This window comes from Sprattus sprattus, assembly GCF_963457725.1.
Source record: "Sprattus sprattus genome assembly, chromosome: 14".
NCBI lineage: Eukaryota > Metazoa > Chordata > Actinopteri > Clupeiformes > Clupeidae > Sprattus > Sprattus sprattus.
This window is the reverse complement of record NC_137912.1, coordinates 5,987,062-6,003,329: the sequence shown is the minus strand read 5'-3', so window position 1 is coordinate 6,003,329 and position 16,268 is coordinate 5,987,062. Positions and strand designations below refer to the sequence as shown.

Genomic DNA, 16,268 nt, shown 5'->3' with positions numbered 1-16,268 from the left:
ACGGGTGTAAACGGAAAACTCGTGTATTTATCGAGTGATGGGTCGGTATGATGTAAGATACGAATAATGCACACTGGCTTAGCCTACAAAATTCTTAGCTGCGCAACATTACTCAACAATAGAATTGATTGGGTTGTGTTATCGGATTTGCACACCAGGGGGCAATGGACATTCACAGCATAACGTGAGACGGCATGATGAAAATCTATCTAATTTATGTAGGCGATCATTTGATGATATATATCTATCTAAACGGGCCCATTTTCTATTTGCCATTGACAAAACACAGAAGGATCTTCCACCCAGTTCACTGCGTTCTCAGATACGCGTGTGTGTGTTCTGTGATCGTCCGCTGGATGTCCAAGCTGTAGTATGATCTTTTTTTTTTTTTTTACATTGTTCAGAAACAACTCTTACAGGGCATTAAATTATAGTTAGATGTGTCGTGGTATAGATCATATAATATATAGTCCACAAGAGATCGACTAAAATAACTGAATTGGCCTACTTCAAAGTTTACAACTTGGGAAAATAGTTTTGGTGCTATTTTATTAACCGAGAGTATACTGAAGTATGAAGGGAATTTGAAAGTGATCGTGGATTATGAATGATAGGTTTAAATTTCAACAAACACTGATTTCGGCCAAACGTCAGGAACCGCTACAGTTTGCGTAGGCTATAGAAGTCTACAAATTCTGTATTTTTGCATCCAGCGTGTTGTGATGGTCTTAATTGACAGGAACTGCGCCTCTTCGTCTGTTGCTGTTCCGATAGGATGTGTTTAAGATGCTTCCATACAAAGTAAGGTCTCACCCATGCTAAAAATCAGCCTCTGAAATAGCGATGTAGCCAATTTGTTGGAGAGATTATCAGCCCTACTGTAAATTAAATTAAAAAAAACAGCAGCTAACAGTGGTATTTTGCAGAAGAAATCAGGCTGCTTAATAACACTGGCATGACCAGGATTGTCAGCGTAGGGGTCATGCGTTGCATTTCTGACTCGAGGGTTTGTATTCATTAAAACCCCACATCCACACCACCCCATCTGTGATCATTATACGCTTGACAGGCAACAGCGACAGCAGTAAAGATCCTTGCCTTGTCGTAATTTTTCTTGTTCGGGTGGGGCAGACGAACGCCTTGCTGGTGGTGTGTCGTTGTCCAGGGTCCTGAACAAATCCTCCCATTAACCTCCTGTGACATGCCAACTAGCCTACGTTGTTCAAACGCAAAACGTGACTTTTACTCCGCCGCACGGGGATATGCACGCTTGCAGGTGCCCTTAATAGAAGAAAAATGGAATTGATTATTTTTGCATTCAACAATCTCCACACCAACGACGTCTTGGAACTCTAAACAGACCATATGCCAAAGGTAGCTGATGTCGGATGAAGACTAACAGGGGAAATATGGATCGCACGAAAGACCTTTAGGTATTTCAGAGAGATTTTATGGAGTTGCTGTCATTATTTTCCTGAAAACAGGTATACTATTTTTTTCCTGTATAAAAATGGATAAACCGCAGAAAATCTTTAGGCGCATGGACTCTATAGGCTACTATTTGCCAGCGACAGTGTACATCTGTTTGGAATCTTATTGTACTGACAATATTTTCCGTCACAAATAGCATGCGCACCAATGTGGGAAACATGTTTCTCTTGAAACAAAATGTATCTCCATGAAGGAGCTGGATTGTGCAATGTTTGGGTATAACATCAACATTTCCAGAGCTGAGATTACTCAATGTTCCTGCTGTATCGATGTCAGTCTCAAACTTGAATAGCCTTAACAACAAGGATTATTTTCTCCACTGATGGTCTACCTCAATAATTCTTAACAGTATATTTATAAATAGTAAAATAATGGTACAGGATACAGTGGTATTAATGGTAGGTTAGGCTATTACTGTTACATGTATGCCAAAGAAGCCTAAACGACAGTCACCTTCGTGGAAGCGGTAACGTTTGCTCTTTGGTCATAAGGTAGTCCGTACATATCCTTTAGATCTTCTAATACTAACCGTATAGGCATTGTTTCTTACTGGCGACTGGCCTAATACCAATACAATGCTTGCGTAGTCCATATCATAGCAATTGTGAAATGGGTAACCCGAGGAACCCCCAACGCGTGTAAGCAAAATCGTATTTGGTCAGTGTTGGACTGTTACTGAAAATGTCACCTGGTGCCAAAATAAGTCGATAATTATCTCATCAAAATGTGTAGTTGATGTGTTTTGGGGAGACAAAATGTTTTTCGTTCTCCGCGGTATGGAGAACATTGTCCTACTTTACGCCTCTGCACCTGGCTCCACAAAGGTTTGCTAATACATTTGAGGTCTGTAAGAGGTTGCCAGGGGAGAACTGAAATGAAAGTCCCTGAGTAAACATGAGGGATGAGATAAGCAAAAAGCTTCCCTGAAGTAAACCTTCCCTTAATTGATCTCCGCAGACGACGCGGCCTGCTGGGAACAGCTCTTTTCGTTGTTGTTAATTAATTTCTCACGACGTTTAATTTATGATACATTCAATTAATAGTAAACAAGATGTTAAGTTCATGGAACTGTATATGCAAAGACCAGTCGACGACGACATAAGAGACTAGTTGAAACCAATGTTTTCAGGTCGAGAGGTACTGTAAATGACATTTGAGAGTACGTGTAAATGTTCATTCATTAACATGGATACCTCAGATTTGGGAAGCAGCTAAAGACAGCTGATTGTCAAGGCATTTTTACACTTCTACGATTCTCTCCGATTTGGTCGTAGAGGGACACTTTGGCACGCCTTGGCACGCCTTGGTAACACCTTCACCCAGGTGTTGCCGCCCATCAGACACGTCGGAGAGCCGTCGGAGAGCTGGTCGGAGACAAACGCTTTTTTCTAACTTTTCTTAAAGAGACGGAGAGAGTCGGAGACCCCCTTGGCTGTGATTGGCCAGTTTACGACATCATTTCCAAACAACATCATTTCCGGAATCGCACATGTCAGGACCTCACATTTCCTGTTTTCTGTCAAAATGTTTTAGTACGACTTTGGTAAACTACAAAGCTGCACAACATGCAGCATTAGGCTACCGTATTTTATATAAACCCTCGAAAAGTACATTTCTCCCGACCACTGTTGGTCTCTTGGCTGGTGGCTCGGTGTTGAAAGTGCCTTCTCCAACCAGCTTCAACTGACATCTAACGTAATTTGCTACGGAGTAATGCTGGCAGCATAATTACTTTGCATCTATTAAATAGGAAATGTATTTCATGTATGTGTAGAACCTATTTAGAATGACTGACTTTACATAAAATGGCAGTGAAAGACATTTGAGTCAAACATTACTTTTGCCTCAATGAGGGTGGCGTGTGAGAGCATAATCGGCACGACAACATTGTACTTATTAGCAGCGAGGCTAGCTACATAAGTAGTACACTTTTGAGAGTTATTGTGAATACGCTAACGCTTGATTTAGCGGAAAATCTAGTAAACGTACGTACCACCTGTCTCCTGTTCTGTGGTTGTTGTAGTTGTCGCTCAAATCGCTACAAGCACGTCCTCTGCTTATAACTCAAACTAGTCCAGCTCCACCATCAACCATTGTCTGTTAGTTGCCATCATTCGCTGTTGTGAGGATTCCCGGGAGGAGGAATTTATACAATAAACGACTACCACACACACAACGATTTCTCTAAGATCGTCTTCTTGAAAATTGGGCATTAAAGGTGTCCAGGCAGAGGATAATAAGTGAGTGTGCTCTAACACTTTTGACAAGGGCAACCGTCTCGTTGCAGATTAAACACATCGGTTTTGTCCTGCCCACAAGCAGCACAAATGCATAGCCTACTTGTCAGTCCACTCTGTCTTAAATTCGAGAGTTTTGGAATCAACTTTTCATGTGTGAGAGCCTGGCAGAGGATCATTAGTAAGTGTGCTAATGTATGTGTTTTTCAACATATTCATGGTTGAAATCGCAGTCCCACAACTGTATGTTGAGGTATGCATGTTCTTGCTGTGTGTCTGATATAACTATAACACTGCATGATGTATGATGAATACCGTGGGTTTATTTTTCTGGCCCTGTCCTCAGAGTTTGGGGGGTAATTTTGTTCGAAGTGTGCATGCTTTGTTTCATAGTGACACATTCACGTTACCACTTTTTGACAAGGGCAACCGTCTCGTGGCCAATGAGTGCATTGTCATAGCGTTGTAGTTATTCAAAGGTTACCCAGCGATCATTGCAGTATGAATGTGACAAAAATACCAAAGAAAATAAGAACGTATTCATTTTATTGGATCGTTTTATAATAGTTTCTGTATTGTATGTAAGATAAGCATATCGTTTTGTTATAAATCGCAATGTTTCTCACAAAAAAATGACCACCACGATGGAGATACATTTGCCTACTCAAGTGAATATATAGCATTAGACATGCTAGTGTTAACTGAGCTACATGTCTCCAAGGCCCATGTGACGGCACCTGCCCGACAGGTCTTGAAGCAGCAACCATGTTATGTCACTGACAGTTGGGAGGAAAAACAATCAATGACTTCCAATAAAGAGGTTATGTGGTAGCTACGGGCTCAACAAACAGTCGTTACCCCACCCAGCGGTCCGGCGTTGAATAGGTTGAATAGGCTTTAGGACGCATAGCCGTCGGAGTAGTATGTAAGCCCGACCAGTACGTTCAATTTTTTCTGAATCAACCGCCTGCCCCCGCCCGCCCATTTTTTTTTCGAGGACGGAGAGGGATGCAGAAGTATAAATTAGGCTTCAGGGTCAGAGAAGATAAACGTCAGGAAGAATCATGCCGTGGCTCGTGGCCTTCTGTCACAGTTAGTTTAGGGTCGGTTAAGTGCTTCAGACTAATTAGTTGCTTTGACATTTTCTAGGAATTGGCACATCTCCTCTTTTTTGTTCGAAATCAATAGGAGGATTAAGATCACCTCAATAACTCAATACACAGAAATGTGACAAACTACGTCTTTTCTGAAGTGTATTCTCCCACAGGGAGGGGGCTCTCAACAAGGCGCATTTTCTCTGGAGCAGATACTTGAAGTGTGACAAAACAACTCCATTAATTCATTCCCTCATGGCATTTTCCTCTCCAAAATTACTGGCATGCAGTCATATAGATGACACATAACATCTCAATCTCTTACTAGCCAATCTGTATCTAACAGCACATTCTGAATGAATGAGATTATTCCTACATGTTTACCACAGACAATATTTGTACTTCTCAGACCAAATGTGCATAGTAGGCTGCATTTATGATTTTGCTTTTTAGTTGTGTTATTTACTGCAGCCAGTGGAAGAAAAAGTATACTTATGTTTATTTGTGAATATATACCTTGTTACGCAGACCTTTGTTTTAAAATCCTGAGGCAAACATTTTGCAAACTGTCTCTCAGTGTTCAGTGCTCACAGAACACATCTGCATCACCACCACCACCACCAAGGACTAAATAGAGAATGAAGCTGCCTTACAATTTCTAACGAGCCTCCCCTCTTTTCCCTTCAGTGACTACCTGTACCAGTTGTGGCGATGGTGTATTCTGCCTCGATGGATAGCGTCAAGCCTTCTCTCCACTCCCCTCTCGTGTACCCACCACTCTCTAATGAGTCTGAGAGGGAGAACACTACCGTCCTACAAGGCCTGGGCTGCCGCTATGACGACACCTCCTCACTTCTCCCAAACGCCTCCCTCCTGTCGTACGACCTGAGCCCAGCTGAGGTGACTGTCCTCGGCCTCGTGTTCGGGGTGTTTTGGCTCATCTCCGTTCTCGGCAATGCCCTGGTGTGCCTGGTCATCCACCGCAGCCGCAGAACTCAGTCCACTACCAACTATTTCGTGGTGTCCATGGCCTGCGCGGACCTGCTGCTGAGCCTGGGCTGTGGTCCCTTCATCCTGCTGCAGGTGAGCATTGGAGTAGGCGTAGAGCACTGCTCTAGAGTAGGAGCGAGCCCAGGCCTCTGGCCTTGCCTTGATGTAACCTTTACTGAACTCCAGTGCTTCTGACAAGGTCACATCACAGTCCAGTTCTAATGGTCATCTTATCCCTGCCTTACTGCATTTAATGGAATGGCAACATAATATAATTCATAAACAGTTTATATGTTAATCTAATTTAAATACATTTTCATCTTGCTGCAGGTGAGCGTCGGTCACTGGCCCTTGAGTGCAGCCGCATGCAAGGCCATCCGCTACCTCCAGCACCTCTGCCCCGGCGTGCAGGTCTACGTGCTCCTCTCCATCTGCGTGGACCGGTTCTACACCATCGTCTACCCGCTGAGCTTCAAGGTGTCGCGGGAGAAAGCCAAGCGGATGATCCTGGCGTCCTGGGTGTTTGACGCCGCCTTCGTCTCCCCCTGCCTCTTCTTCTACGGTTCGACTGCGGAGCGAGTGCAGCACTGTGATTTCTTCCTCCCAGACAGCTGGGACGGCATCGTGTACGGCGTGGCGCACCTTCTCTTCGGGTTCCTGGTGCCCGCGCTGTTGATCATGTCGTTCTACCAGCGGGTGGTCCGCTACATCTGGCGCCTCAGTGCGGACGGACGCACAGTGCGCCGTACCATGAACATCGTACCCAGGACTAAGGTCAAAACCATCAAGATGTTCCTCATGCTCAACACTGTGTTCCTGCTCACCTGGACGCCGTTCTACGTGGCACAGCTGTGGCACCCTCGAGAACCCGACGGGCCGGGCAGGGAGGGGGCCCTGTTCTTCTGCGTGGTGGCGTGGATCTCGTTCAGCTCCACCGCGTCCAAGCCCACTCTGTACTCGGTGTACAACGCCAACTTCCGCCGCGGCATGAGGGAGACGTTCTGCATGTCGTCCATGAAGTGCTACCGGAGCAACGCGTACACCATCACGGCCAGTTCCCGCATGGCCAAAAAGAACTTTGTTGGGGTGGTGGACGTCCCCATCCCGACAAAGACTCTCATCAAGGACTCTGTGTACGACACCTTCGATCGGGACGCGAAGGAAAAGAAACTGGCGTGGCCAATCAGTGCAAATCCACCCAACACGTTTGTCTGAGAAAGCACTGGATACAGTTTTAAAGCCAGAACTACTTGCAATTCCACTGTCAAGGTAGTTTATGGGAGAAAGCACTGGATGCAGTTTCAAAGCCAGAACTACATGCAAATCCACTGTCAAGGTAGTTTATGGGAGAAAGCACCGGATGCAGTTTTAAAGCCAGAACTACATGCAATTCCACTGTCAAGGTAGCTTATGAGACCACACTACAAACACAACTGAATTCATTGGGCTACAATAATGACCTGTCAATGTGAAATATTATACTGAAATGAGAGTGACTTAGGCTGAAGTGCTAAGGGGGCAGTTTGTGTGCTGTTTGTGATGTCATGAAACTCATTTAAAGTTGATTAGTTATGTAGTCATGAAGTACTGTGTTCAGCTAACCATTCCATTAAACCTGTGCAGAGACAGCCATGCCCTCATAGATATCCTTATAGAAAGAAGAACATATTCCAACCTGTTGCTTTGAGAAGCTTCTCAGGCTTCAAGCTGATATCTTGGAAAGAAACACATAGAATAACTGGCCTAGCAACAAATTCCTTGGCCGTAGACTTACGGTTAGTGAAAGTATCTAAAATCTCTGTTGACAGGCAGTCACAGTAAAGGTGAAGTGTGAAATGTTTCAGGTTCATTTTAGGGATCTGAGGTAAGTAAAACCACATGTACCTTTTTTCAGAGTTTGTGAAGACCACTATGAGTCAAGCCAGCACAATTCATTAGCTTGTGGCAAAGCTTGCAGCAAACTGTCAGACTAGATTATGTGAAATCGCCAGCTGTAGTCACTGCTTATTTAAACTTTATCACCATAGCCTTCTCTGTCATAAGTGGCAAGAACTTATATTTGGTCATTTGGCTAATGTAGTTACAGTGACACAATGTCAGCCAAAGTAGCATCATGTGCAAAAAGTCTCTTGTAACTCATCTTATAACAAATATCTTTGTTTGTAGTTGGTCTCTGATCTATGCCCTCTGTACCTGCTGGCGTCATAATAATGTCCTGCATAAACTTTGGTACGTGTACATGTGTATGTGTATGCTTGCAGCAAGATGAATGTGGCAATATCGTCATTTACAATCACCAAGGAAGATGACATAAACCCTTAATTTGGAATTTATTTACTGGGTAATGTTTCAATCAGCCCAGACATCCTTATTGTACTATTATCATTATGAAGGACCAGGATAATTGTTTGTAGTCCCAGTCCTATTTAATCAGAATGTCTATGCATCAATGCCTTTCTTGCACTAGTCAATGGAAGACATTATTCTAGTCTTTAATGTCGTACTTGAGGTTCCTGATTCATGTGAGTTTGCTCTCCTCCTGCTAAACACAGATACGGTACACAGAATGAGATGGAAAGAAGAAGAAAAAGAGCTATGTTGAGCTTAAACTGAGATTTTTACTCCGAATGTGATGTTGTAACCATTGGTTACCACATATTGTTATGAGCCACTGAATTAGAATGTAATGTTCTCTGACTACTGGTCAGCCGTCACCTGTCAACGTTCCATGACCTTATGTGACCAATGTGCAAGACCACTGTCAGGAAGGATGTTGTGTCCTGCTTTCTGTGACACTAGGTCGCTGATGTTGTTCTGTGTGTATTCTCTCCTACAGGAGACTAAGGGCAAACAAGGAAAATTATTCCACTATCCACATTTTACACTTATCATCTACAGTGTATGTATAATAATGGCAAAAAATAACATTCTCGTTACAAGTTTGTCAGCGTATTTATTACAAGTCTAGCTAGCAAACTGATTTCTTATCTGGCTTATTGACTGACAGACAGTGTACTTAGCTAAGCACTACACTGAGTGCCAGATAGACTTGGGAAAGAGCTAGTTGTACCTGGGTAGCCCTAAGTTGAGTTCCAGAGCGGAATTGCTTCTGAAGGAAAATCATCTGCGCCTCTCTTGTGACTGTTATGATGGCTGTGACATTCTCTTTCAACCATTGAGTGTTGCTCATAGTCTGTGAGTCTTGTCCCAGTAAATTGTCAACTATTGTGATTTGATTAAATAAAAGTGTTCTTTATATTCGATGGTGAACAGCGACAAATACAAACTTCATGCATTTTTTTCCCACTCGCCATTTACGTTTTGTCTTCAGTTGCAGTTTAGTGACTTTTCCAAAATGAAATAGGTTTCACTGACCCTTGACAATTCAGCCAAACTGGAACAAAATGTTTGTTCTAAGCATCAGACTCTGTTGAAATAAAATTGGCCACACGAGTCTGTAGGTCCACACAAACTATAAAACTGTCATCTTAATCAGTTTAATGGATGACAGATTAAAGATGGAAGTCACACAGGTTCATTTCAGAAATGTCGTCAGAGGTCAGACTCTGTGCTTCATGCCACGCAAGGCCATTAAGACTTACCCCATAGCTGTAAAGATTCATTTTGGGCTTTTATGACTTAATTTGGACAGGTCAGTGAAGACACAGGAAGCAAGGCGGAGAAGACGTGGGGAGAGAATCGGGAGAACGACAGCAGGCCGGAATCGAACCTGTGTCCCAGCAGGCAATGAAGCCCGTAAATGGGGGGCTTATCGGCTTGCGCCACAGTGCCCCCCCACTCCATAGCTGTTCTTATTATTTTGACAGCAGCCCTTTCACCCACGAGACAAAACACTGAACCCTATTTGTTCCATATACAGTACCAGTCAAAAGTTTGGACACACCTTTCATTTTTGGGAGAATTGTTTTCTTTACTTTTATCATCTCCTACATTGTAGATTAATACTAAAGACATTTAAGCTACGAAAGAACACATATGGAATGATGAGCTAAACAAAACAATTGTGATCTACCATGTAGAAAATAATAAAAGTAAAGACAAAACTTCTCAAAAAAAGAGAAGGTCTGTCCAAACTCTTGACTGGTACTGTAAGTCATGAAATGCTACTGACCACACGAGAGGGAGAATAGAAAGTGGAAGTGTGATTGAACACATCTTCCTTGAATATGAGAACAGGTGGATATGAGAGACAAACAACATTTTCATCAGAGTAAATACGGTTTATACTTGCGTGTCATAAGAGATATAATGACACTTTATACACACTGCCACCCCAGCCGCAATCACCTGATCACTGCAATGTTTACTGATGACTTTTCCTGTGCGCTCTTAAATTCCAAGGGCAGAAAATGTGTCTTGTTTGCCATTCCAATTGATATAACATGTCAAATCAAATCACTTTTCTAGATTAACATACCTAGTGCACAATCAACATTTAATAAAGTATGTTTGAGTTATCACATCATTTCATGATAGAAGAAACCCAACACCAGTTACAGTAGCTCATTTCTTTAATGTCAGTAAATCCATGTTGTAGCTTTCCACTTTTATGTTAACATTTCCCAGCATTACACAAACATAGACAATCTGTTCTCCTGGCACCGAGGTAAAATCCACCCCTGCTTCTATAAAAAATATATCTCTGCCCATACAAATATGCAATATCTCCTGTTCCGCAGATAAAAGTAAATAGACACATCTAAAATACAATCAACAATTAACTCTGTACAACATGTGTACATCTGATAAAAAGTGTTTTGTAGTTTTGAGTAGGGAGGTCACTGCAATGAGCAGTGTGTGCAGACATACCGCCTGCCCGATAATTTGCGTTTGCAAAAGATGGGAAATGACCCATAATTACTCAAGGTCTGTAATGCACTTTCTTGGCATTGGGTAATAATCTAAGTCACATATAACAGAACTTATGGAGCCAATCAGAAGAGAGTTCCGAAAAGCATGATTCACCCTCCTTGGGTAAACCACAAGGCATATTTCTAGCCCAACTTGCCTTAACCAAATCAGGTCTTTACTACAATTACTTAGCCACAATTCCTTAAAACAACGTTTCTAACTCCAAATTGGTTCTGTTAAGAGCTCATGTCTCCTCCCCTCCCCCCCCATTTCAACATACTTTTTTTCTGTACATTTTGAAAAGCATTTCACATTCTGTTTCGGTCCACGTTAGGCTTTTTCCAACACAAAGTTACACAAAGTAAACCAAATCCCAACCACTTAATTTACACGAGATGTTCAACATAATACAATATAAAACAACATGTGAGAAGAGTTCGACGGGAAAATGTATAGGCCTACTGATTTATCTGATGAACTACTGATTGTAGTCTACACAATACCTAAAGCATAAAATGCAACTGAAATGTTGTCTTTAATTATCTTGGAAAAAAGGAATAACACAATGTTAAAGCAATTCTATAGAGGTCCTCAAATCAAAGAAACACTACAGCATTTCTTAATAATAATAATAGTAATAATATTCTTAAGTGTTATGAGCAACAACTAAAATATCAAAGTGCTTTTATGTATATTTGCTATCCATAATGTCTCAAATAAGAATTAAACTGTACAGAATATTAGCCTTCATTTATCACATAGACTACCTGACAAAATTAGCCACTGTAACCTCTCCGTTTCCCACAGACCACCTTAGCGGTACTTAAAGTGCATATCATTATCCAAAGCAAGAATTATTAGATTTTCTAGGGGGCAAGACCACTCCAAGAGATAGATGACTGTTCAGTCTTTGCTTGGGGATGACGGGGGGGCAGTGTTAAGTACAAAACACTGGTTAGGAAATAAAATAAGGAGATCTGGAAAGGTCTCAAACGCTTCCAACCAAGTAAATATTACGAGGGTTTACAAATAAATATGTACAAAAAATTAAATATGTTTCGATGCATAATAATTATAAAGACAGACATTCATACACCAGGAAAATGGTGGGGAAAGCGCAGAAATTATTTCACACAATAAACAAATTATCCTCTGTTGCCGCCACATTACAAAGCAAACATATCCAAAAAAACACCAAAGTAATTGCATCAGACCTACATATGTCTGCACAACGCAACATCGAGCTATGTTTCGGCAAAATAATGAAGTCCATATGCAATTATAAAGGAGTTTGAGAACAAAGAATGCAAAATGGTTTAAAGTTAATTCGGAGCTTTGACCCACTGAGCAATATGTTAGCCCTCAATGAATAAGAAACAAGGATCAGCATTACAGAACAAATGTACTCCCCCTATGAAGGCCATAAGTTATAACAAAGCGATTAATCTGCAATGTCTCTAAGCGTCTCAAATATACAGTACAAGGATTTAATCAAATGGGACCGCAATTATGACCATGACAGCATGGGGTTACCCCTCAATGTGTTCAGGAATTCTGACTGTACCTATAGGGTCACTTGTAAGCTGAGCGGGTGCATTTGTAAGGCAATAGTAACACACTTGGAACCACTGTGACTGCGCCCTGGAAGGGATCTGCAGCTGGAAATTTGGCCTTAGACCCTCAACCCAGTTCATGTCCACCAATAACAGAGGAGGATACACTTGATCCTGACTGGTTTAGGTACACTTGCTCTGGTTATTGCCGCTGTACTTTCCGTTTTTGGGTGTCTTGGTGCTGGAGCTCTGTGACGTCTTTTGATCGTCGCCCGTCAGTAGAGCTTTGATCTCCGAAGGGATTTTGCCCTGGTCCATGGCCGAGCACCACTGCTTGTACTAGTGGGTCCAAACAAAGGGGAGGCATTAAAAACAGCCCTACTCAACAGTAAGCCAATGCAATGTTAGCCAGGCACATTTCATTTTGATCTTACAACACATATAATTCCAAAGGGCTTTATTGTGTTTTCAAACCGCAATATTCTTAAGAGCACATGTGAGCACGCACACGCCAGCCGTGAATTATGCCAGCACTTCTGAGTATGTCAAATCAAACAAATGTATTCAAGTCAAGTGCTCATCTCAAGTTAAAATGTACTAATGCAAATGTTATACCTCCAAGTGTAATAAACACTAAAGACCTATTCTAAAAGACAAAGTCCGAATTACATAAAGCCCTTTAAGGCTAAGTCAGACGTGGTCTGAGGAGATAGCTTCCCCTCATGTGACTGGCCAAGGGAAAACTGACAACAGAACCCACCATTTCCAGTTCCTCTCTGAGGGCGCAGATGGCCCTCTCCTTGTTGGACACCAACTCCTCTAAGTACTGGTAGCGCAGCTTCTTCCGGGCTCTACACTCCCTGGCACTCTGTCGGCTTCTCTCCAGCTTGGCCTTCAGGTCGATCTTGGCTGGCTTCCGGCCTCGCTTTCCTGGTTTCTTGATTTTTCCGCCCATCATCTGACCAAGGAGATTGGTGTGAGAGTGAGAGTCAAGAGGGGAGAATGGTTATTCTCTGGTTTTCATCTGCAAAGTGGTACAATATCAACATCATGTATATGTAAATACAGCTGCCTTGACATTGCAGTTTGCAGAAATCTAGTTGGTGCAATATATCAAAGAGATAAAGACCAGGTCAAGTACAACAAATTAAAACCGAGGAGAGACAAAAGGGTGGTTTTCTTTCAACCCATCAAATAGAAGGTTAAGGGGAAACTGAGACTGGTGACTGTTGGTGACAAGACAACCCTAAGCTTATGGTTGACGCACCCACAGGGCTAAATGATATCGGGGATTTGTAGTGCGACCAGAGTACGACAACTGCGTCAATCCCCAAAATATAATGTGTATTAATGCAAGCCTAAACAAGGTTTTGGGGTTTCAAAACCAAAAATGTATCGACGCAACAACAACAAAAAAACGTCAAGTGCCTTCTTCAACCTATTTCCTTGTAATACATCCAGAAAATGCTAATTCAATTCCAAGTCTTCTAGCTTGGCACATGATATAGCTAGTAATCTAACTTGAAGGTTGCCTGCATTGGGAACAACACAAATTGAAAGATGCCATACGATGTTCTCCATTATCAGTATAAATGACATGATGAAGTTAACTTACATAACGTAGTAGCTTAGCCTTTTCCCCATCTTCCCAGATTGTTATAAGGCTAGCTATGCAGCTAACTTTGGCATTCACGCAACCGTTACCCTATTCTAGCTGACAAGTTTCATAACAGCATTGGTCAATCGTCTACATCATGCAAAAAGTCTATTTAGCCAGATAAAATCATGGTTATGACAAAGCTGACTGAATAACATTAGATTAGCTGACAGCTAGGTTACTATTAGCTAAGGGAATGTTGGTCTTTCGCTTACCTTGCTGTCATCCATTTTGGATAAGTAAGCCCCACGCTGACTTACTGCTATAAAACAAACTAGCGTGTATTTTAACAATCTAACAGTATTTTATAAATGCCTTCAAAGTCAAAACTAACAAGTATATGCCTAAATTCACACACGGTCTCTCATATGCAGACGTATCAAAGGCAGCAGATGTTGTTAAGGAACGTCCTCTTCAATGTTTTTAGCAACACTGCTAACATGCTAACCTATCTTCCTGTAAATGATGAAACGAAAACGCCCCCTCTCGAATTGCATTGTGGTAGTTGTTGTTTTATTTCTCTTAAATAGAACACTGCAACGCATCCGTACACTCAAAAATACATCTCAGACATTGGCTACCAATCCCTTGCAATGTCATGTTAACATTTATTAAAAAAACTAAAACACAACATAACAAAACAAAACAGACTCAACCAACTCTAGGCCTTAATAGACCCAGTGTATGGTAGTTGGCTGTGACATGAACATATTTCACAAGCTCTGTGGGACCAAAGCATTTGGCATGCAAACAACATACAATTTATGTTATGGTTACATCAATAGCACCAAAAGTGGGGAAAAGCCATGGGTAGGTTGCATGAATACCAATTAATTCAGTGTGTTCTGATCTCGAATGGAGACCTGGTGCCATAGAATTCTGCCTTAACAGCAAATTCCAGAAGAAGCTGGCATCATAAGGGATTGGGTAGTGGGGTGGGGGTCCAACTTTTTGCCCAGTAACTGAACAAAAGTTTGCCAACGGCTGATTACTGCCTCAGACTAAGCTTGGCCCCCGTGCCACTGTTACTGATGCAGCCAAAACATGCAGTAAATTCTAAGCAAAAAAAACCCCACTTAACAGCCATCTTATTCAGACAGTACAGACTCAGTTCTCAAATTCCACTTAACTGGGCAAAAAACTAATAAAGTGTTATAACATGGAACAAGAGACTATTACACACTTTTTAGTCAGACATCAGCTGAGTTTATGTTGGTTGTTAGTTATGCTGAGTCAGAGAGTGATGCTTGGATTTACAATTGATTGGAGCCATTACTTGATTGTTAGAAATGAGTAAATCAGTAATTGTCCGTGTTGGATTTGTTCAGCACTGGCTGAAAGGGGGACTTGCACTATACCTTCCACTCCATACACTCACTCTCTATCTCATACACACACACACACACACACACACACACACACACACACACACACACACACACACACACACACACACACACACACACACACACACAAACACACCCACACATGCGCACACACACACACACACACACACACACACACACACACACACACACACACACACACACACACACACACACACACACACACACAAAGACACACACACACACACACCACACACACATTCCCATGTTTTCCATCTCTCTGTTTGCTAGATAAATTGACCAGCATGCCTAATGATGTCCTTCACCCATTGATGATGTGTGTGTGTGTGTGTGTGTGTGTGTGTGTGTGTGTGTGTGTGTGTGTGTGTGTGTGATATAGAGAGTGAGTGTCAAGCACACCGACTCAGGCCTTTCATCCAGATTCAATAGTCTCAGTTAACCATGCACATTAATTGCTCCAGTATGAAAAACTCCTCTGTCTTGCCAGAGTACTGGTCTCCCAACCATTATTTCCAAAACAACTTACCCATGCATGGCTCACTTACTTGACTAGGGACATCTTCTTCTGTTTATCTTGTTTGAGAATTTAAAATTGAAGATTTTTTAACCTTACTATGTACTACACTATGTGTGTGCATCCTTAAGAGTTTGGTGGAATGGCTTCATTTTTGTTGTTGTTGCTTTAGATTGTCTTTGATGATAGGTAAGATATAAAGAAAAGGGAACCATTGAAAAAACAATGAATATTTTGCGGATAGCACCGAGGAATGTCATATAGACCTCTGTAATGTTTTTAATATTCTTTCGGATGGATAAGTGGTATTTGCTGTGTGCGTCTGTTGAATGCATTAAGAGGGCAAGATATCCTTCCCAGACAAACAAACAAAAGGAAAAAGAAGATGAGAGCGATACACGATACATTTGCTTAATGTACGACCAAATCAGTGGAATTAAAGTTATATTCATTTAAATGTATTTACATCATTAGTAGGCCCACTTCGTCCTTA

The 16,268-nt window shown here is 41.9% G+C and overlaps 2 protein-coding genes across 3 annotated transcripts; one reads left to right on the top strand and one right to left on the bottom strand.

Moving 5' to 3' along the window:
* Positions 1-5,533: 5,533 nt before the first annotated feature.
* Positions 5,534-7,027, top strand: gpr19 (G protein-coupled receptor 19; the record flags this gene model as incomplete). Its single annotated transcript, XM_080851560.1, has 2 exons — positions 5,534-5,905; positions 6,143-7,027. 2 exons carry the CDS (start codon positions 5,534-5,536, stop codon positions 7,025-7,027), a joined length of 1,257 nt encoding a protein of 418 aa, XP_080707686.1.
* Positions 7,028-10,428: 3,401 nt separating this feature from the next.
* crebl2 (cAMP responsive element binding protein-like 2) lies at positions 10,429-14,305 on the bottom strand. 2 transcript variants are annotated; one of them, XM_080851609.1, is made up of 3 exons: positions 14,110-14,305; positions 12,998-13,261; positions 10,429-12,576 (listed from the first exon to the last, which is right to left on the bottom strand). In XM_080851609.1, the coding sequence occupies exons 2-3, from the start codon at positions 13,193-13,195 to the stop codon at positions 12,421-12,423; spliced, it is 354 nt and encodes a 117-aa protein (XP_080707735.1). In that variant the 5' UTR covers positions 13,196-13,261; positions 14,110-14,305; the 3' UTR covers positions 10,429-12,420. The 2 variants fall into 2 exon arrangements, with proteins under 2 accessions (XP_080707735.1, XP_080707734.1); XM_080851608.1 differs by having other exon boundaries at positions 12,998-13,195.
* Between the last annotated feature and the right edge of the window lie 1,963 nt (positions 14,306-16,268).

What these genes read in the sequence shown, in the direction of transcription:
- crebl2 (XM_080851608.1), bottom strand. An exon ending in TCAGAGAGGAACTGGAAATG is followed by an intron (nt 12,577 to 12,997) that starts GTGGGTTCTGTT and finishes TGGACCCACTAG; the next exon opens with TACAAGCAGTGGTGCTCGGC.